This window comes from Triticum urartu, chromosome 1A (assembly GCF_056163025.1).
Source record: "Triticum urartu cultivar PI428250 chromosome 1A, HENAU_Tu73, whole genome shotgun sequence".
NCBI classification, from domain to species: Eukaryota; Viridiplantae; Streptophyta; class Magnoliopsida; order Poales; family Poaceae; genus Triticum; species Triticum urartu.
The window spans coordinates 301,408,069-301,430,831 of record NC_141873.1 but is presented as its reverse complement, the minus strand read 5'-3'; the positions used below and the strand labels follow the sequence as shown (position 1 = coordinate 301,430,831).

Sequence of the window (22,763 nt, the reverse complement as noted above, 5' to 3'; positions counted from 1 at the left end):
CCTCGTCGTATTCGCGCTCTCGTCCGCCGCCGGTAAGCAGCCCCGCCCTATCCTCCCGTTCCAACCCCCTCGTCTTCCCGCGGCCCGTCCACCCGCCGGTAAGCAGCTCCTTGCACGGCCCGGCCCCGCCGGTCTCGGCCAGGGACGACATATTCGGTCGGTGGGCTACGCGAGAGGCCAGCGCGGCTCCTTGCCGGACGCGTCCCCGTCTGCCTCGGCTAGGGCTCGCTCTGCCAAATCCGGCAGGAAATAGGGTGCAAAGTAGCCAAATGATTGAGAAAGACCATTTATTATTAATCTAACCCTGCCATCCAAACATCTCTTTGGTTAGAGTTAATTAAGGACTAGTTTAGGGTTAGAATCTAACTCTAATTTCTAAGTTAGAGTATCCAAACAGGACCAATGTGGCTGTTGTTCAGGCTATCTCTAGCAGCAAAAGAGATTTCTCTATGTTCGGGCCTGTTGTGTAGGAAATAAAAAAATATGCTCCAGGAGTTCACTAAAATGAAGGTGTCGTGGAGGAGCCGTGAAGCAAATCGTGCCGCCGATAAATTAGCTAAAGCAGGTTTAGATGATGATTTATGTAAGGTGTGGTTTTCTGTGTCCTAGAGTACGTTCTGAAGTTTTACGACATTCCTAGCTTCGTTTAATAAATGGCGGCGATGATGATCCAAAAAAAAAGTTTTCCCGCTGAAAAAAAGTTTTCCCGCTGAAAAGTGCCACGGCCCTGCTCCCGGCGCAATGCGCTAATCGCGATTTTGCTCACTAGGGTCTCGCCGGGATCGTCGCGCGAGGGCTCCTTGGATCCCCCCCAGGTCCCAGCGCCGCTCGGGATGGATTCCGCGGCGGAGCGAGGAAGTCGGAGCGTGGGGGCAGGGCGAGGTCCTCAGCCTCACGCGTGGCGGGCTTCCCCGCCTGTTCGTCCGCCCCAATTCTCTCGCCACCACGACCTCTTGGCCCGAGCCGCTCCTAGTTCCCTCCCACTAGCAACGCCAGGGAGCTCTTCCTGATAGTCGTCCTCCTCCCCCTCCCCGCCGCTGGATTGGCCAGTGGAGATCCGTCGGGGCGCGATTCCTTTTGTTGGTGAGAATGCCCTAATCCGTTTGGGTTCTTGTTCGTTTTCCTTGCCGCTAACAATCGAATCCGACCAAATCTCCGCTCTTCGTGGGTCTCAGTTTATCCATATCCTGTTGATCCACTGTTAATAATTAATATACGAACTACTGCTACCAAGAGCCGTTTTTTATTTCAGAACAAAATTAGGGTCCCAACTGTTTTAAACCTTGCGTCTTCGACTATGTTTCAGCCTTATCCCGCAAAAAAAAAGACTATGTTTCAGCCTTGGGTGATTCTTCTATAATTTTTATTAACTCAGCTGAGTATCAGGCGAGAAATGCAGTTTACCCCATGACAGAATCTGCATCAGTTATTTATTCACCATTTCTTGCAAGAACTAAAAGAAGGGCGATTATTACAGGAACTGCAAACAGCTGCATGACGGGGGTCCAGGAACAGCAATACGAAGAGTTCTTTGGTGGGTTTTTCTTTGATGAAGATGCGTTAAGGTACTACCACCCTAGTAGCGTTGATGAAATAGGTACTGTATATCAAAGGCTTTGGGCTCCGTGGAGCAATGCCATTAGCTTACAATGCATGCTTGTAAGGAAAGTATAGGAGTAGGACACTATGATTTTTCCCCTGTTACCTTAGCTAAACATATTTGCTGTAGTCGAGAGTGTTGTTGCTTGTTTGTGCGAGAGAAGATTACTTTCTTCAGTCATGGAATCTTCATTGTTGGTTATTTGCTGGAACAGCAAGGATATATCATTGGATGGGCTGGACAAGGAACTTGAGGAGCACAAGAACTATGATGTGAGTCTAAAGCCCACTGATCCACATTCTCCATTTCCATATAACAATGGTCTGAATTAACTGTTCTTACCATTGGAGTATTGCACTTTAACGATTTTTAGTTATTAATGACTGCACAATTTGCAACTTTTACTTGATGAAGTACTGATTGCATATTAATGGCGCAGTGTATGTAGCGTCTTTATTTGTTATTGATGGTTTTAACATGTATCCTATATTTTGGACCACCAAATGCCTGTTATCCGATTTCCTTACCATTCCGAAAGATGTCTGATGTTCTTTTTACAAAAATAAAAAAATAAAAAAAAATCCTGAAATAAATGAGACCTAGGCTATGCGCCATTAATTAGCTTCCACCGCTACATACACTGCCCAGGTTCTTAGAAGCACGATCTTTCTTTTTTCATATGATAATATCAAGTGTCATACGCTTCTCTGTGCTGTTTTCCAGGTGCTAATAAGTATTCTAGCCAACGGTGAAAAACAGCGTGACATGGCAACCATGGTGGAAGGCAACCTAGGCCATATTGAACAGGATCTGATTCAAGTATGTGTTTCTGCAAGCTTCAGCTGTGTCACCAATCTGCTAATAAAACTATACACACAGTGCGGCACATGTGTGTCTTCCAAAGCGTTGGATATTGGATTATTGCATGGTACTACTGATTGTTTCTTTAGACTAGAAATATTCTACATTTTCCTTGCTGGAGCTATATTCCATGGAAAGAGAAGGAATTTGAATGATTCAATGTTTATGGCAGCAAACTGAGGAGTTAGGAAAAATATTATTTCTAATGATATGATTCTAGCCAGTTTTTCTTTGAGCAGAGCATGATTAAACTTGTTTTGAGTCTTTGTTGTCCTGTTTGCTTGCTATATGGTACAAGCTAAATCTATATTTTTCCTAGCTTCGTTTACCCACATATTGTTTTGAACTTTAAAACAATGGACTGCTATCTCATCTGTTCAAAATGACTCATCTACCGATGCTTGCTTTTCTCTTATGAATGACTCTCATGTTACTCAAGAACTCAATTCAAAGCTCTAGCAGGTAGACATGGACATAGCAAAGGTCACAAACCAGTAGTGATAGGAAGTTTTGTGTAACAGACCTAGGGAAGTAGGACTTACAATTAGTGCCAGTGCTTAGACATGGCATGATACCATTTTTTAGAAGGTATTGATTCTGATACTTATAATGAGTCTGGGCCATGTGTTGTGACTTATATTTTGCTAACTAGTATGTGGTTCCTATAATGTATGAAATTACCAAGGGAAGGTCTCTTGCATAGTTTCTTGATCTTCAACATAGCTGTGCCGTGATGTTTTGCATATTTCAATCCATACGTTTCTAAACTTTTATGTACAAAATTGCATGGAAATATCTAGATCTTAAGAGGATCTTTCTTCATGTCTACAGGATTATATAAAAGATAATGACAGCCTAGTTCTGTTGCATGATCAGATTCATGACTGTGACATTGTTTTATCTCAAATAGGATCACTTCTTAGTGGATTTCAGGTATATTCTTGATTACTATGTAGTACATGTAGGGTCCTTATTTATTTGATAACCTTTCTGTTGCAGTAGGTTAGCTTTTTCTCCGAGGGAAAATATGTATGGTGTTGATGTTATAAGCAAACTGTTGAGATTTCATACATGTCAATATGTAAAGTGTGGGGATGTAGCTAGCATGACGTGACTGCTTATTTGAACGTTTAATTTTCAAATTTTATTAAATTGATAGGCTGTATCCCCGTTGAGGTGTGGAGAAGCCTTGGGGACATAGCGATAGTATGGGTAACCAAGCTTTTCAACCTCATTTTTCGGGCAAACAAGATACCAGAAGAATGGAGACGGAGTATATTAGTACCAATCTTCAAGAACAAGGGGGATGTTCAAAGTTGTACTAATTACCATGGAATTAAGCTGATGAGCCATACAATGAAGCTATGAGAGGGAGTCATTGAGCACTGCTTAAGAAGAATGACAAGCATGACCAAAAATCAGTTTGGTTTCATGCCTGGGAGGTCGACCATGGAAGCCATTTTTGTGGTTCGACAACTTATGGAGAGATAGAGGGAGCAAAAGAAGGACCTGCATATGGTGTTCATTGACCTGGAGAAGGTCTATGATAAGATACCGCGAAATGTCATGTGGTGGGCCTTGGAGAAACACAAAGTCCCAACAAAGTACATTACCCTCATCAAGGACATATACGATAATGTTATGCCAAGTGTTTGAACAAGTGATGGCGACATTGATGACTTCCCGATTAAAATAGGACTAACCAGGGGTCAGCTTTGAGCCCTTATCTTTTTGCTTTGGTGATGGATGAGGTCACAAGGGACATACAAGGAGATATCCCATGGTGTATGCTCTTTGTGGATGATGTGGTGCTAGTCGATGATAGTCAGACGGGGGTCAATAGAAAGTTAGAGCTATGGAGACAAACCTTGGAATCGAAAGGTTTTAGACTTAGTAGAACTAAAACCGAGTACATGATGCGGTTTCAGTACTACTAGGCATGAGGAGGATGTTAGCCTTAATGGGCAGGTGGTGCCTCAGAAGGACACCTTTTGGTATTTGGGGTCAATGCTGCAGAAGGATGGGGATTATCAATGCAGATGTGAACCATCAAATCAAAGCCGGATGGATGAAGTGGCGCCAAGCTTCTAGCATTCTCCGTGACAAGAGAGTGCCACAAAAGCTAAAAGGCAAGTTCTATAGGACGACGATTCGACCCGCAATCTTGTATGGCGCCGAGTGTTGGCGACTAAAAGGTGACATGTTCAACAATTAGGTGTGGCGGAGATGCGCATGTTGAGATGGATGTGTGGTCACACAAGGAAGGGCAGAGTCCGGAATGATGAGATACGGGGTAGAGTTGGGGTAGCACCGATTGAAGAGAAGCTTGTCCAACATCGTCGGAGATGGTTTGGGCATATTCAGCGTAGGCCTCCAGAAGCTCAAGTGCATAGCGGACGGCTAAAGCGTGCGGATAGTGTCAACAGAGGTCGGGGTAGACCGAACTTGACATGGGAGGAGTCCCTAAAGAGAGATCTGAAGGAGTGGAGTATCACCAAAGAACTAGCCATAGACAGGGGTGCGTGGAAGCTTGCTGCTATCCATGTGCCAGAACCATGAGTTGGTTGCGAGATCTTATGGGTTTTACCTCTAGCCTACCCCAACTTGTTTGGGACTAAGGGCTTTGTTGTTGTATTAAACTGATAGGCTGTCAGAATTTATTTGGTCATACACGAGACCTGTTACGTGTCAAAGTAGCCCAGTGCCCACCTGAACTCTATGTTGCTTAGGTGGGGCAGGCCCAGCGTTGCAATTCAGTACTACCAGGATTGAGTGTGTGTGTGCATGGGTGGGGGGGGGGGGGGGTGGGGGGGTGGGGGGGTTACAAATGAAGAAATATGAGAGATAGAGAAGAATGCATAGTACAATATGAATATCTCTCAATGCAGTCTCGGATTCATTTTTCTGCCCATGATTCATGATGCTTTTAACCCATGCTGTCACATGGTGGGTACTTTCTGATTGGCAATACATTGGCTCAGTATATTGGTTGATGCTCAACAACCGTGGTTATCATTGTCCGTCATGCCTTTTAGATTGCTGGTCCGTGGCCTTGCCACGCTGCGCGACTTACAACCAAGCCTTTTGCGGTCTGGTTGCCACTCATTCAATGCCTCATGGTAAAGAGAGGAAAGGGAAAACAATGATAGAGAAAGAGGAGGTCCAAGGGGAGGGAGTGCATCTAGAACTCGCTAATCCAGTGTTAGGCATATGATTGCCCATTCTAATGAACCTTCTTGCCATCAATCCCACTTATATATTGCAGCAAATGGTTGTGGTTGCCGTCGCCTACCATATTTGTGGGATCTGAGAAGTTCATTCTTTCATGGTCCTTTGCCATTATACGAGGCTTACCGGCTGTCATGCACTCTTTGCCATCTAGTTGCCACTCTTTCAGTTCCTCTGGAGTTGGGAGCAGAGATCGCTGAGCTCAGAACGAGCAATCACCAGTGGAAGAAGACTATCTGGGGAATCCTGTTAACCTGGCTTTGGGTTGGTACTTGACCGGACAATGCAGGACAAATGGGTTGTCATTGCCATACTACTAGCTGATCAATTAGATCATAACCATCGTAAGCTCACAGCGCACTGAAGTTTGAAAGCCTGAGAAAGTGAGAGTGCTTGTTATGGATGTGGTACTAGTGAGGCAGCGCTAGGCAAGGCGAGTATCACACAATAACTGTTGCCATCTGTCAGCACTGCCCCTGATCTGACTGTTGAAGTGTATATGTGGATTGCCTAGCCCTTTCCATCAGTTCGGACTTTTGGTTGCGTTGGCTAGTGCATGAAGCTTAACTTGGTATCAGGGCCTATCTTGAGTTCAAGTCCTGGCTTTCGCAGTTTATCCAAAAAATTGCTGCTGCCCCCTCTATCACTATGTCCACGTATAGGCCTCTTGAGCCATACCTCTGAGTCTATCCACGTGTTGACTTTCCACGTCACACGTGAGAGGGGGTGTTGAAGTGTATATGTGGATTGCCTAGCCCTTTCCATCAGTTTGGACTTTTGGTTGCGTTGGCTAGTGCATGAAGCTTAACACCGACATCCTTGCCCTCACCACAGGTGTTGGCTTGCAACAGCGTTTGGAGGGGGAGGAATCCTTGCATCAACAAAGTAGACCTGAAATGGAGAGGGTTGGTGAGGCTTGGGTGGCCATACCTGACGGGGAAGTGTGTGCTCCCTAAAACTTTTAGTTTTGTGATACAATTTGCAAATAGATGTCCAACATTAGCTCCCAGCTTCCCACACAACCAGCTTGTGACCATAATCATATTATTGAAATTACGTCTTGTTGCATGACAGGTTCACATTGGTTCTTTAAGCTCGGAACTTAGAAGTCTCCACGAGAAATTCTTGGACTTGGGTGTGAGGCTGAAGAACCGGAAGGTAAGGACAATCCTGTTAGGCTTTTACTGAGACTGCGCGATAATCTCATATAGGTACAGAAATTCTTCACTTTAACAAAATACTTTACGAGTAACAAGAGTTACACGGAAGTTTAGTTTTGGCGTGATACAAAATTGAATGGTAAAATATTAATTGGCAGCAGTAGCATACTTGATGCACTCATAATGTTTACTTTAGTGGTTCAGTAAATATTAATGGGCTGATACGGGAGCTTATGCTGTACAGTTGGCTGAGACAAAGCTTGCAGCATTTGTCGAAGAAATTGTCGCTCCTCCTGGTTTGGTGAATGCTATAATTGATGGAGAGGTAAGCATCTAACAACAACTCTGCAATTTGATGCGGGGGTTTTCCAGTATGATAGGTTACTTTTGAATTCTTTTGTTCCACACTGCAAGTCTTGACGATTTTAGTAGCTATGAGCCAGTGACTTCAATATTTTTTCTTCATGCACATCAGCACATGTAGATGAGAGTATATGTGTGCATCAGTGCATGTGATAAACAGTTGCTGTACCATTTACTCTGTATGTTAATGTGCTGTCTAATATTTGTCGTTTTAGTTAGACATGATTGTTCAAGGGTGAAGTGCACTAAAAATGGTTTTTTCTAAATGCTCAGTTCAGCACCACCCCACTAGGCCATCACTATCATCTTCAATAGTTAGGACGATCCAGTATATCTTATTCTTATCCTGTTCTCAGTTTCAATCAAATTATTGATATTCATATGGATTTTTGTTTTGGTTTGCTCATATGGAATTGAAAGGTTTTAGACTTAGTAGAAGTAAAACCGAGTACATGAGGTGCGGTTTCAGTACTACTAGGCACGAGGAGGTTAGCCTTGATGTGCAGGTGGTGCCTCAGAAGGGCACCTTTCGGTATTTGGTGTCGATGTTGCAGAAGGATGGGGATATCGCTGAAGATGTGAACCATCAAATCAAAGCCGGATGGATGAAGTGGCGCTAAGCTTCTGGCGTTCTCTATGACAAGAGAGTGCCACAAAAGCTAGACGGCAGGTACAGGACGGCTATTCGGCCCGCAATGTTGTATGGCGGCGAGTGTTTGCCGACTAAAAGGCGACATGTTCAATAGTTAGGTGTGGCGGAAATGCGCATGTTGAGATGGATGTGTGGCCACACAAGGAAGGACTGGGTCCGGAATGATGATATACGTGATAGAGTCGGGGTAGCACCGATTGAAGAGAAGCTTGTCCAACATCGTTTGAGATGGATTGGGCATATTCAACGCAGGCCTCCAGAAGCTCCAGTGCATAGCGGACGGCTAAAGCGTCAGATAATGTCAAGAGAGGCCGGGGTAGACTGAACTTGACATGGGAGGAGTCCGTGAAGAATCCGAAGGACGGAGTATCACCAAAGAACTAGCCATGGACAGGGATGCGTGGAAGCTTGCTATCCAATGTGCCAGAACCATGAGTTGGTTGCGAGATTCTTATGGGTGTCAGCTCTAGCTTACCCCAACTTATTTGAGACTAAAGGCTTTATTGTTGTTGTTTGCTCATCTATTTTGTCCCGTTTAGATGAGTAATGAATGCCAAGCTGTGCAGAAAGAAAGTTGTGGTTTCGTGGATCCACAAACATACATTGTTTCTTACCGCAGTGAAGACGGCTAGACAGCATGGTTGAAGGGGGGGGGGGGGGTGGTGGTGGTGGTTACGTAGTCATATGTTGGGATAAGTGAACTAGAGGATCAAATGATAGTGTACAGAGATTTGTTTCTTACTGCTTGCGTCAAAAGAATATGAGCATTCTCATATGCTGGATGCTTTGGTCTTGACATTTCCTACACACGACCCAATTCATTAGATCTTTCCTAGTATAACTGTGCTCCCTAAATATATCTTTCCCTACCACCTGGTACACTCTTTCTTAGTATTTCTGGACTATCCGAATCCTGTTATTTCCTGATTCTCCCTGAGTGTCCAACTTGGCTCTGTAGCTCAAACACAACCTATCCAATCTGCTGATGCTGCTATCCTCGTCCAATACATGAACAACATTGCACCCCTCCTGGACACGCAGATTGTCCTCAAGCTGCCTTCCGATATGCACATATTTTCATTACAAAATTGAACCCTGGTATGCTGGTATCCTTTTGAAGGAATTAGCAGGAGTTCTTATGTATGTTTTGGTTAATGCTTTTTAGTTGCAGCCTTTTCGTAATTGTTGGCCAACATTACCTGGTTTTCTGTGTAGTAGTTGTATTTTAAGGTTCGATTGTGGCAGCTGAACTGTGTTGCGCTGAACTTACTCTATAATCTGCTGTAGAAAAATAGGCACAAAAGTAGGAAAAGTTGGCTATTTAAACGGTAAAGCGTGCGGGTAATGTCAAGAGAGGTCGGGGTAGACCGAATTTGACATGGGACGAGTCCGTAAAGAGAGATCTGAAGGGCTGGAGTATCACCAAAGAACTAGCTATGGACAAGGGTGCGTGGAAGCTTGCTATCCATGTGCCAGAACCATGAGTTGGTCGCGAGATCTTATGGGTTTCACCTCTAGCCTACCCCAACTTGTTTGGGACTAAAGGCTTCATTGTTGTTGTATTGGTTGACTAACCACCCTTTCCTGCTTCCGTTCCTATTCTTCTACAGTAGATTATAAATAAATTCATCACATCATATTTGAGCAACCACAAACTGTGCCTAAGTTGGCAATTCCAATGCTTTCTTTACGCACTAAAAGTTTTGTTGAACATCTGTACGACGCTGTTTAAGCTTTCTATAGATGTGGTGTTGGCCCTTTTCCAAAGAAAACAACATAGACCATCAGATGTTTTTCCTTTTCAAAGAAAACATCATGGATCTAGTAGCATACTGGAACCAGCAAGCCACCCAATAAATGGAATTTAAGATGTTTCTCTTTTTCAAAGAAACATCATTCTCCTTTTGCTTTCCTAAATCACATATTTGCTGATGCACGAATATAATAAGTTCAATGACTTGCTATTCCAGTTCCTTTTGGCAGGTAAATGATGATTATATCAAAAGCCTAAACATGTTGAGCAAAAAGTTGAGATTTGCTCAAGTTGATCCACTGCTTAATGCATCAAAAGCTCTGAAAGATATTAAGCAAGAACTGGAAAGGCTTCGGAAAAAGGCACTATCAAAGGTTACCTAAGAATGCACTCATATAGATTAACGATTGCTTTATGCCCTGGTTTTCAAGCTAACAGAAATCTGTTTGTGTTCTTACATTTTGCTTGCCTCTGTTGATTACTGTAAAATATTTACTACTGGTGTGATGCTTACCATTTATTTACCACTATTTACTTTGTCAGGTGTCCGCCTATGTCATTGGGATATTCTCTTCCATGAGAAAGCCTGGAACTAATATCCAGATACTTCAACAAAATTTGCTTCAGAAGTATAGGTATACATGGTGGAAAATTAAATGTCTATGGAATATCTAGCCGTTCTGTCTTCTCTACCCAATAGTTATCTTCATGGTATTAGATCTTATGTTCCTGGTTGTATGAAGAATCGTACCTATACTCTTCTCATTCACGTTAGACTATATGTGCCTGAAAGCTGTATGCATTTTTGTTTTTCTTAAAGTCAGTTCATGCTTGATTTTTGAACTAAGTGGATAGGGGTAAGGAAAATCATTTGAGGTTGCTAAAGACAACAAGAAACACAGAATAAACAGCCACTTGCTACGATGAAGTTCATAAAATTTAGAAGTTGGAAGCATTATTTTCTGTGATATACTCCCTCCATCCCGAATTACTTGTTGCAAAAATGGATAGAAATGGATGTATCTAGAACTAAAAATATGTCTAGATACATCCATGTCTGCGACAAGTAATTCCGGACGGAAGGAGTATATTTTTTCAGTTAATTTAGCTTCTTTAGTCCTGTCGTTGCACGAATGAACAAAACAAGACAACATGACATCATCATTTGCTTTATTTCAATTAGTCATGTCACTGTTGCATATGCAAGATACCGTAAGCATTCTGATAATTTCCTACAGGAGCTGATTATTGCTTGCATGGTTCTCTCAGGTATCTTGTTCTCTTTCTTAAAGAACATGGAATCGAGACATATAATGATGTCTGTGCAGCATATGTTGATAAAATGAACAAGGTAAATCTGTGTGAAATTATTTCCACTCTTTTTTGAGAGAAAATATGTTTTCCCATGTCTGTCCATGACTACATGATTGGCTGAGGAGTATGAAGAGAGTTTTCAAGACTTATCACTTGTGTCATGCCTGAGCTATTAGGTACTGGGAGATCAACATACATGTTGAACATATGACTTTTGGCTGGTGATGAAATATGACAGGCCTCATGGTTGGAATTCTGGTGGAAATAGATGGCAGTAGGCTGAGGCTCCGATTGCTTTTGATTGTCTGTCTTTTGATGAATGGATTTTAATTTAGTGAAATATCAACATTCAGATGGAAATTTGCATGCTCAGAACTACATGTAGTTGCGACTCTGGCAATATGGACCATGCTTCCTTTCATTTGGCATCAAAATTCATCAATTCCTCTCATCCTTTCCTTGTCCTTGACTTGCCTCTTACCTTTTTTCTCTATGTGGTGTCAATCGAATTGTCCTTTTCAGACATCTAAATTACATTGTCACGTAACTACTAATACAATGACTATCTGCTGTGATGTCGATACATTGTTCCTTCTAAATAGCCACCTGAACTCACATAGTGCAATGATGATATGTCTGCTTGTATGGTCTCTTATCTTGTTCGCCATGGTCAGAGTATAGACGCAACTGTGCCCACATTACACATTGGACCTAATAAGATTCTTGGTTCTTAAATTATAGACCACCATTTGATGTTCATTGCTCACTCATAAAAGCACGATCATGATTTCATAATATGGTATGTGAATATTTTGACAATTGCTATCTATGGAAGCTTCATGGTGTGTTTTGTTGTCTTGCTTTGTGGAATCTATGGTGATCTGTCACCAGAATTGTGCTATATCAGCTACTGTGCTGTATATGTTGCTTAAAATTTTAACTTAGCTTATTCTTTTTTGATTTGGCCATACATGCTAATTACCTTGCCCCCTCCCCCCACCCCCCTCCAATAGGTGCTGAGTGAAGATTTTCGTGTGTACTTAGAATCATTGGAGAGTTTGAAGCTAGATATTGGTGTATCCACTGATGTGATTGGATATGACGCCAATGTCCTAGACCTTATACCAAGGGGGAGAGAGCAACTGAGAAATCATCATTTCATGTTTTCTTTAGGTGAACGATCAAACATTTTGAAGGTACATACATAATTATTGTTAACTACTACCCCTGTTTCTCAATATAAGACGTTTTAGCAGTTTAAATTGAACTGCCAAACCATCTTATATTTAGGAACAGAGGGTGTAGTTGAGTATTCAGAATTGCACATTTGTTTTGTATTTGCAGCAGATTCATGGCCATATTGTTACCTCACTTTGCAGGAGATTGATCAGCCTGGCTTGGTACCTTGTATATCTGAAGCTAATTCCTTGAAATACCCATATGAGGTTATTTTTAGGAGCCTACAAAAGCTTCTGATGGACACTGCTAGCTCTGAGTACGTGAATATCCATCTATTTAATCTGAGCACAGTAATGGTGCTGATGGTTCCTGTAAAACAAAATTTTCAGGTATATTTTTATCAAAGCATTCTTTCGCGAAGAGTCGATGTTTTATCAAGTTTTTGAAGGTGCAGTCTTTTGTTTTCTTTTTTACTTATTTGCCTCATGTTTCCTCTTTTTAGTGGCTATATATGTTTATGGTAGGAACCGGATCCCTACCAGGGCATGGTCTCAGGTCTGTAGGGGTGGAAAGAGGGATGGCGTGGTCGCCGGCGCTGGGGCGCCGTTGTTGCGTGCGCGCGCGCGCGAGAGAGAGAGAGAGAGCAGGGGCGGCGACTAGGGTTAGGTCTCCCGGCTCCCTAAGGAAGCCGAGCAAATATGATTGCTTCTTGCTTAATCCCAAAACGGGTCCTTACACGAGTTCATATAATCTTCCTAATAAGATAATTGGGCTAGGCCCCTAATAATGATAAGATAAACTGGGCCACAACTAACTGGGCTAAGCCCCTAATATGCCGGTCATAACATCTCTCCCCGCCTGCACAAACAGCTCGTCCTTGAGCTGGAAGGCGGGGAAGATCAACGGTTGCCAAACACCTCTGCGTCCGGTAGAAGAGTCGTGGGCAGACGTGGCCCGGTACGTAGGGCTCGTCGCAGTTGAAGCACAACCCTTGGCGGCGACGCTCGAGTTGCTCGGCCGGGGTGAGCCGGCGGAACGAGCGTGCCGCAGCCGCGGCGAGGGGCGCCGCGGAAGCCTGGGCAGGCTGACCCTGCGCAGGAACTTCCGGCCAGGGTGGCGGCCCAGCGGCCCGGGGTGGTGGCGCCTGCTGGATGGGCACCGCGCGACGCTCGAACGCGCGGGCGTAGTACATGGCCGTTTGGAGGTCCTATGGCCCGCGCATCTCCACGTCCACGCAGATGTGGTCTGGTAGGTCGCCGACGAAGAGCTCAGCCCGCTACGAGCCGAAACGCCAGGGGCGTGGCACGCTAGTGCCTGGAAGCGGTTGGCGAAGTCTTGCACCGAGGTGAGGAACAGAAGACGCCCAAGCTCCGCCAGACGGCTCCCGTGTATAGGCGGACCGAAGCGCAAGAGGCACAAATCGCGGAAGCGCTCCCATGGTGGCATGCCGCCCTCGTCCTGTTCGAGGGCGTAGTACCACGTCCGCGTGGCTCCTCGGAGATGATACGAGGCGATCCAGGTGCGGTCGGACGCGAGCGTGCGTTGTCCCCTGAAAAATTGGTCGCATTGGTTGAGCCAATTCAAGGGGTCGACGGTGCCGTCATAGGTCGCGAACTCCAGCTTGGAGAATCTCAGTGGCGTCTGGACGTGGACGACGGGCGGGTGCGCCTCGTCAGCACGGAGCAGCGAGGATGACGGGGCCGAGTAGGCGGGCCTCAGGGTGCCGCCCTGGAATAGGGGCCCATCGACGCTGGCAAAGGGCTCGGCGGAGCCCGAGGACCTGCCAAACTGCATGGCCGGGTGCGTCGCCGGAGGGGCAGCACATGCGGCCCGACCGAGGCCGTCGTGTAGACCGGCTCAAGGGACCCAGCGAGCCAGGCCGGTAACGGAGACAGCGACGGGGGAAACCGGACCTGGTGGATGGGCACCCCCGGGCCCATCATCGGGATGCCCAGGGCCACGGTCGCCGGTGGCGGCGGCTGCAGCTGTTGCCCCCGTTGTATGGTGGAGGCGCTGGGGTTCGTCGCTGGTGGCGGCTGCCACGACAGCTGTTGCATGGCGGCGGCGACGGGGGTCGCCGAGGATGGCGGCTGCTGCGGCGGCGGGGCGGTGGCGAAGGGCACAGGCGGCTGCGGCCCATAGGATCTCGCGAGGAACGTGTAGATGCCCGTGACCGCCTGGGTGAGATCCCGGATGGCAGCCGTCATCTCCTCCGGGGTGAAGACGACGGGAACGGGCGCGGCGGAGGTAACCGGCACCGGCATGAGCGGGGCGCTGGCCGTGGTGGCCATCAGAGCGGTCGTCGCGGTAGGGTAGGGGTGGGCGGCGGCGAGGACATGATCGCACCGAAGCTATCTGATACCAAATTGGTAGGAACCGGATCCCTACCAGGGCGTGGTCTCAGGTTGTAGGGGTGGAAGGAGGGATGGCGTGGAGGAAGGCGTGGTCGCTGGCACTGGGGCGCCGTCGTTGCGTGCGCGCGCGCGCGAGAGAGAGAGAGCAGGGGCGGCGGCTAGGGTTAGGTCTCCCGGCTCCCTAAGGAAGCCGAGCAAATATGATTGCTTCTTACTTAATCCCAAAACGGGTCCTTACACGAGTTTATGTAATCCTCCTAATAAGATAATTGGGCTAAGCCCCTAATAATGATAAGATAAGCTGGGCCACAATTAACTGGGCTAAGCCCCTAATATGCCGGTCATAACAGTTTATGCCAATTATATATGTTTATGCCAATATTGAACATCCTGTAAATACCTTCACAACACACAATGGTTACTATATGTAGGGATGAGAGAGAGACGTACCAGCAGCAGCATATGCTTTCTCTCGTATTGCAGCGCTCGGGGATAACAGGGATGAACACATCCCCTTTAGGTCAGTCACGGATGGGCCTGGGCCACATGGGCCAACAGGATGGGCCACACTTACAACACCCCCCCTCAAGAAGGGATAGATATATGTCATTCCCATCTTGTCACACGCTGAACTGGATTTTCTAGTTCCCAGTCCTTTAGTCAAGTAATCTGCAATTTGTTGTTGTGAACTCACATACTCTTGTCTTGGTAATCCCAGCATCTAGTTTTTCTTTGATAAAGAATCTGTCAATCTCCACATGTTTGGTTCTATCATGTTGAACTGGGTTGCTTGCTATGTTAATTGCCGAGTTGTTGTCGCACCATACATTCATACAACTGGTCTTCAATATCATCAACTCTTCTAATAGATTTATTGTCCATAACAACTTACTCAATCCCTGAGACATGGCTCTTTATTCAGCCTCTGCAGTTGATTTGGAAACAACAGGTTGTTTCTTGCTTCTCCAAGACACTAGATTTCCTCCTACAAAAACACTAGATGTCCATGACTCTTGTATATCAGTCTTTTCCCAGGAGAACCCTTCAAGTATCTCAGGATTCTATATGCTGCCTCGAGATGTTCACTTCTAGGTTCATGCATATATCTGTTCACAACACTTATTGCAAATGCAATGTCTGGTCGTGTATGACACAAGTATAACAATCTTCCCACCAATCGCTGATATTTTTCTTTATCCACCAGATCACCTGATTGGGCAGTCAATTTATGGTTTTGATCAATTGTGGTTGAAGCAGCTTGATAACCCAACATGCCAACATCACAGAGGAGGCCCAGATTATACTTTCTTTGAGAAAGACCTATTCCTTTTCTAGACCTTGCCACTTCTATACCAAGGAAGTACTTGAGTCGACCAAGATCTTTAACTTTAAATGCCTTACTCAGACACCCCTTTAACCTTGTTATCTCTATGTCATCTTCGCCGGTGATAATGATATCATCAACATAAACTGCAAGGATGGTCATTTTCCCTTTAGAGTGTCCATACCCCATGTCACACACAACCCGTCTAAACTTATCAAACCAAGCACCTGGAGACTGCTTCAGTTCGTAAAGAGCTTTCTTTAGCCTGCATAACTTGCCAACAGTCTCAGGAATCGAGAACCCAGGTGGAATCTCCATGTATACCTCCTCCTGCAAGTCCCCATGAAAGAAGGCATTCTTCACATCGAGTTGGTGTAAAGGCCACTCGAAATTTGCTGCACAAGAGATCAGAATCCTCACAGTGTTCATCTTTGCTACTAGAGCAAAGGTCTCATCGTAGTCAGTGCCGTATGTCTGTCTACATCCCCTCACCACAAGCCTTGCTTTGTACCTTTCAACCTTTCCTTCTGCATTCTGCTTCACAGTGTATACCCACTTGCAGCTGACTGCCTTCTTTCCTGCTGGAAGGGGTGTTAGTACCCATGTCTTGTTCTTACACAAAGCCTCTAGCTCTTCCACCCGCCACTTTGAGTCCTCCTTTACCTTATTCCAGTTAGTCCGAATTGACACAGACTAAAGAGAAGCAACAAATGCTTTGTGGGCTGGAGATAATGCTTCATAGGAAACATAATTTCAAATATCACTGACATCAAATCCATACCTCTTCTCTGGTATCCCTGTTGTTGCTTGAGTAGTTCTCCTTAAGGCCACTGACTCCTGTGGCTGATCTAGTTGCTCCCCTGATGTGCAACACCCTCACCTCGCTTTTGTGAATACACCTTTAGCTACTCCTCTTGCTTTCCTGTCCACCTTGGCACAGTACAGATCTTAGCCGACGCTCGCTTCCGTGAATACACCTTTAGCTGCTCCTCTTATTCTGATGTCCACCTCGGCGGATCTGAGCCGGTGCCGGTGTGCCAATCTGCACATCACCGGTGGAAGTCGATGCTTCTATCACAGGAGCCACATGAGTTACTATTTAGCCGCCTATTGCTAACAGCCCAAATTTAATGTGGAGCATCATAATTCATAAGGCATATGCTTCAGATGATGTTGCAAAACCTCACAACCTTCTTTATCCTTGTAATTTTCAGGACCTTTTGCAGTAATTGATGAAAACATGAAGCTTACTCTTGCAAATAGTCATGATGCAATATGCCTGATGCTCATGATCTGCATAACTAAAAAGCACCAGGTAGGAAGGTATTTGCTATTTTCCCTTTGCTAGGGAGGAAAACTGAACTTATGTCTCTGTTTTTTCTTCCCGCACAATACGGACAAGGAGTGAGTAAAACAAAATAAATTGACCAATCACATACGTCCAATAGCACAAGGCAAGCCACATGTATACTCGGTTTAATGATGATGCATGTCTGGCGACATCCACATTTCCATATTTCATTATTTGTTCAGAACTATTTTCGCTAAAGCGAACCACTTTGGAATCAATTAAAGAAATAACAGAACCCTTACATTTGTTTTTCCATACCAACTATCAGACACCCAATTCTTAGATGACATTGGTGGGAGCACGAAGCAATGCCCTCACATATGAAAATTTGGTCAACACAAAACCTGGAGTCCAGACAACCCCCAACACTATTCAATCTAAAGATAACAGAAAAATCGACGATTGCATTATATGTAAATAAAGGGTGCTAATAGGTACTCGAGTGTTTTTTCACCTTGAGAGTTGAGAGTACATGAATTTCCATCCACATAATTTTCCTGTTAAACCTGGAATTAATAGGGGATCATGGAGATCTCATGGCTAAGAAAAAAAAAATACTCAAGTACAACCTAGACACTCATAAATAAATGCATAACTGGTAGTAATTTCAACATTATCGTTCTTACCAGGAATATGAACTTTGCTTTCTTTGGTGATATGAAACCAACTTTTGTCAAAGTTGAGACATTTAACTTTTAACGAGGTATACTATTCTGCTATCCTTCAGAATTTAATGTAGATCTATACTCCAGAGTGAAAGTAGTTATTTGATATACAATACCTGCAAGAAGAAAAAAAAGAAGTCTCGGGTCCTCGGGGGCAAACCCTAGCCGCCGCAGCTCGGGCCTCCCCTTCCGGCCTTCCTCCCCCGCCGCCGCCGCTCGGCGCTGCCGGGCAAAGCCCAGCCGACATAGGTGGCGGCGGGGCGCTCTTCCCTCTCGCCGCGTGCGGCGCAGGACGCGGGTCCGAACGGCGCGCGGGGGCGTCAGGCTGCCGCGGGGCCTGGCGGCGCGGTGGCGGGCGGGCGGGGCGGCCGTTCCTCTGCTTGGCAGCGGGTGGCGGCGCTCTAGCTCCTTGTCGACGCGCGGTGGCTGCGGGGCGGCGTCCTTTGGGTGGTGGCGCGGGGGTCGTCCGCGTCCAGATCTGGCCGGGTCTGGCGCCGACGGCCGTTGGCTGGCCGGGGCTGCGGGCAACAAGGCCCACGATCGTCTCCTCCCTGCTGCTGGTGGGGATAGGGGAGGCGTGGTGGTGGCGGGGGCGGCGGCCGACTGCATCTGGCGGTGGCTTTTGTTGCTCCTTGGTGCCGGCTTCGGTTGGCTTGGGCTGCGGTCGGCTGGGACCTCCGTGCGGTTCGACGGAGGTAACAACGGCGTGGTTGGTGGCGGTGGTGGCGATGTGTGCTGGCCGGATCTGGCGTTGGGGGTCGGCCGTCGGCGCGTGGCACCCAATTGTGCGTGCTCGGCGGCTCCGGCACTTGGAGCTCGCCGGGTGACGCGGGTAGGGTAGCGGTTGGGCGTGGCCGTTGCTCCGGCTGTGGGCGGCGGCGTGGGGAGGTGCGGTGGTGGTGGCCTCCCGGTGTCGTGGCGGCTTCATGGTGGCACGACGGATCTGCCCGCGGCAGCGGCCGGCTTCTCCGGCGTCGGCTCGTCTGCGTTCGGATCGTCTCAGCCTTCGCCCCATCTTCTCATTGCCCGGGCGCTACTCCCATCAAAGGGCTGGTCCTCTCCCAGCTACGGTCCACCGCTTGTCTCGCGCCCGGTGCTGCAGGATCGAGCTCATCTCGTGCATGGTGCAGCAGGACGGAGCTCGTCTCGTGCTCGGGGCAGCATGACGGGTCGGTGGATGCCAGTTCTGGCCAGCCTATTGGGTCTTGGCGCCGGGGGCTGCCCAGGGGTGCGAAAGGTGGGACCTTCCGCTCGTCTCTTTCGTTGGGGTTGCGGTGGGTTTTGGGTGAGGTGGTGTCAAGATCTTGGATGCCGGGGCGGCGGCCCTGGTGGTGGTAGCGCGGTGCTCTTGGGCAGAGCCCGTGCCTTGGTGCTGCCCAGTCACCATGGCCGTGTGGGCGGCGTGGTTGCCGGGGTGCGGCGTTCGGTGGCGGTGAGTGTTGGCCGAGGTGAAAACCTGTTCTATCTTTGGACGGACCGGCGGCGGCGAAGATTGTTCCCTTCTTGAAGGCGTCGTCGCGGCTCTCATTGCCTGTCATGCGGCACCAGGGGAAACTCTGATCCTTGGATCGGGCAGTGGCGGCTCTCCGGTGTCGTACCCTTCCTGAAGGCGCCGCCTTGGAGCACATGGTTCGTCATACGTAGCTTCATCTCTTCGTGGTGGTAGTGCTAGGGGTGGTGTTGCTGCGCTCAGCACCTATGTATCCTGCCCTGGGTGTGTGCGTGTGTTGCGGTGGTGTGCGTTTGTACTGGGTGCTTGTTGATCGGTGCTTTATATATAAAGCGGGGCGAAAGCCTTTTTCGGTAAGTAGTTGTTTCAAGTAAGACACAATAACAACAGACATCCTAGCTATAATAGCACAAATTTAGGTGCTTTAAAAACTACATCAGTGGTGCTTATGTTGCAGGTTGGTTCTTCTCAATGAAATAGATTTTGCCTGTTAATCTACTGTGTCATACCTCCGTCAAATGTTTGCAAAATAAGATAACAAAAATTGTTTTCCCCTTATTTTGTCATTTCAGCTGGTTATGTCCAACAGGCGGCTTCCTTGTCTAGATACATATTTGGATAAGGTTTGTGATGAGGCATCAATTTATTCTGAATGCCCCGTTAACTCTGTTCTTAATAAATTGCATCCCGTCCTTTTCTCTTCAGGCTCTCATCTATCTCTGGCCACGTTTCAAGATAGTGTTTGACATGTATATTCAAAGCTTGTACCAATGTGATGCGAAAATGTTATGGGTGGATGGGACCCATCCACACCACATTGTAAGGTGCTACATGGAGTTCACAGCATCTCTTATTCAACTTAATGCTGAATGTGGAGATGGTCAGGTTAGTTCAGTTACATAAATAGCCAGCATCAGATTCTGCTAGCATTAGCTTATTTCATTTTTGAATGCAAATCTACTGTGTTTCTAAACAAATAAATGTTTTGATTTTTATTGGAAAGCGCTATATCTATATTCTACAGTATGTTTGTAGTCAATGGCCCTGATCACCTATTTGCACTTATTTAATCATGCACCTGTGTCCCATTCTATTGAATTTTGGATTAACTAAGTAGCGTCATTCAAAATATATATTTCATGGACTTCTCATGATTGTTGGTGCATATGATGTACTTAAGTACATGCATTTCGTTCCAATAAAATCATTTATACCATGGAAGACGTCTTTGTTAAGCTTCATGCACTAGCCAACGCAACCAAAAGTCCGAACTGATGGAAAGGGTTAGTGCAATCCACATATACTGTAACACCCCCTCTCACGTGTGACGGGGAAGACAAGTCAACACGTGCAACCGGAAGAGAGCGACGGCGCGCGAAACTCACGTATGACTCAAGAGGCCTATACGTGGACACAAAGGGGGGCATCGGCAATTTTTAGATAAATTGCACAAACCAGGACTTGAACTCAAGACCTTAGCTCTGATACCATGTTAAGCTTCATGCACTAGCCAACGCAACCAAAAGTCCGAACTGATGGAAAGGGTTAGTGCAATCCACATATACTGTAACAGTCTTTAAGGGAAAGCAGCATTTCTGTTCCTGCTTTAGCAATATCATCTTGCCAGTGTCTGTTTTTCTCCCAATAGCTTTGTTGGTTCAGTAAAATACCCTGATTTGTTTTAATGTTTTTCTTATAGTATATCTAATATCATTTATGTAGCTTGATATGAGCTTGAAACGGTTGCGGTTAGCTGTTGATGATCTACTTGTTAGATTTGCCGAAAAGTTTGCAACTCAGAAACTGCAACACCTGTTTCTTTTGAATAATTGTGACATGGCCATCTCTATCCTGAAGGTTAGGTTTGTGCTTTCATGCAAATAACTATTCATCTTGTGCTCCTTTCAGCCTATTGGGGTTTACCATGCCTATGTATTTCAGGAAGCTGGTGAAGAAGCAAAAGAACTGCGGAGATATTTTGAAGAGAAGCTGGAAAGTAACCTGGTTTCATTTGTGGTAAAATGTCCTATCACCCCATGCCAACCGCGGTGTAAAATTAAATGTTAGAGCATTTCTTGACTTCTGGTGGGATCTCATTTTGACATGATTTTAGGGAACTACAGTGGAACCCGGCTGGAGTCTGAACTACAGTGGGATCTCATTTAGACATGATTTCAGTGTCAATCACTAAATGGCTGATTGTAGCCTTTATGATACACTCAAATAAAATTCTGCAAAATCAAATTAATAGTGTCATCAAAAAGTCATGCACATAATATGGCATAGAACTAATCTCAGTGTCTTCATGACTTTTGCTTTTGATGTATCGGTCTGTCCGCTAAGATCCGATCAATGTTATAGAAGGTTGCATATCATCATTGCATATCATATGCCAAATTATTTAAAAAAATCGCCAGCTTAGCAGATGGCAGATGAATATGGTTAGGCCGTTAGTTTCCTTATCAAGATAAAGACAGCAGATTTATAATGCCTCTTTTCTCAAATGGAAATGGATCGACTGAATTTACACCCATGGATAGCTTTTGACTTTCTTGACCTTTGCTGGTTTACAGGATGAATTGCTCATGGAGTATTTTGGCGATTTAATTAAATTTGTGAAGAACCACATTTGTAAGTTGGACAAAACTATATTGCCGAAGTATGTTATTTTTGTTACTCATGGGAAATTGGGAATATGCAGAAAATGACTATCACTTTTGCAGCCGAAGACCTAATTTCTTACACTGAGTGCCCAAAAATTGCTGATGTTGAGCTGGTTGTGAAGAACTTCGCCGTGAAGTGGAGAACTGCTCTAGAGCTCATGCACAATGAAGTTGTAACTTGTTGCAGTAACTTTGTGTCTGGTATGGCGATTCTAAAAGCAGCAATGGCTCAGTTGCTTAATGACTACAACAGACTCTCAGAATGTGTGAAGATGATCCCAGGTGGATCTTCTTTGAACAGGAATCTGGTTTCTATCACCTCGATTTCATACGAAATCAGGAAATATTCAAGAACACTCTAGTTACTTGAATAGCATGGCAGCCACGCACATATCCTACGCCTCTGTGTAATTGAGGCTCAAATAAATGATTGTGGATGGACTCTCAGTATCAAAGCTGGAGAGGAACTTGTGCTCTGTCAAGCAATAAAGAGCTGAAAAATACATCAGTGTTGATATTTTTTAATCCTTCTACCAAATAATGTCATTTGTAGTTGGATTTCAACATTAGGCAATAGTGCAAATTTGGATATTATGTATTTTTTATTATAGCTTATTTTATTGGATATACTGTTGCTGAAAGTTGTGGACAAAATGATACTCGTCAATTATGTCCTAGTCACAGTTTATTCCTGAATTTGTTTTACTTACTGGGGCTGTAGTTATATCAGTTTTTCATGAAGAGAAATCATTGCTGTAGGTACAGATCAAAGTTAAAATGACGGGTAAGATTTTTTTATTATTAAATTTGCTCTTCTACTTCATTAATAGCATAATAGATTCTCCT

At 45.6% G+C, this 22,763-nt stretch overlaps 2 protein-coding genes and 1 pseudogene across 6 annotated transcripts; 2 read left to right on the top strand and 1 right to left on the bottom strand.

Annotated features, from left to right (window-relative positions):
- Positions 1-637: 637 nt before the first annotated feature.
- LOC125508882 (vacuolar protein sorting-associated protein 52 A) lies at positions 638-22,626 on the top strand. Of its 5 annotated transcripts, XM_087519200.1 has the most exons (21): positions 1,038-1,083; positions 1,478-1,565; positions 1,815-1,872; positions 2,324-2,419; positions 3,293-3,394; positions 6,764-6,847; positions 7,094-7,174; positions 9,848-9,991; positions 10,161-10,252; positions 10,887-10,968; positions 11,945-12,127; positions 12,311-12,426; positions 12,500-12,558; positions 15,669-15,758; positions 17,000-17,103; positions 19,827-19,877; positions 19,960-20,139; positions 20,977-21,111; positions 21,196-21,270; positions 21,828-21,885; positions 21,978-22,626. In XM_087519200.1, exons 2-21 carry the CDS (start codon positions 1,495-1,497, stop codon positions 22,277-22,279), a joined length of 2,163 nt encoding a protein of 720 aa, XP_087375326.1. In that variant the 5' UTR covers positions 1,038-1,083; positions 1,478-1,494; the 3' UTR covers positions 22,280-22,626. The 5 variants fall into 5 exon arrangements, with proteins under 5 accessions (XP_048529682.1, XP_048529639.1, XP_048529659.1 ...); XM_048673725.2 differs by lacking the exon at positions 15,669-15,758 and having other exon boundaries at positions 638-1,083; positions 17,003-17,103; positions 20,977-21,116; positions 21,978-22,219; XM_048673682.2 differs by lacking the exon at positions 15,669-15,758 and having other exon boundaries at positions 653-1,083; positions 17,003-17,103.
- On the top strand, positions 12,592-13,805 carry LOC147990958 (uncharacterized; annotated as a pseudogene).
- LOC147990957 (uncharacterized) lies at positions 17,470-18,819 on the bottom strand. The gene is made up of 2 exons (XM_087519213.1): positions 17,921-18,819; positions 17,470-17,636 (listed from the first exon to the last, which is right to left on the bottom strand). The coding sequence occupies exons 1-2, from the start codon at positions 18,817-18,819 to the stop codon at positions 17,567-17,569; spliced, it is 969 nt and encodes a 322-aa protein (XP_087375339.1). The 3' UTR covers positions 17,470-17,566.
- Positions 22,627-22,763: the final 137 nt, after the last annotated feature.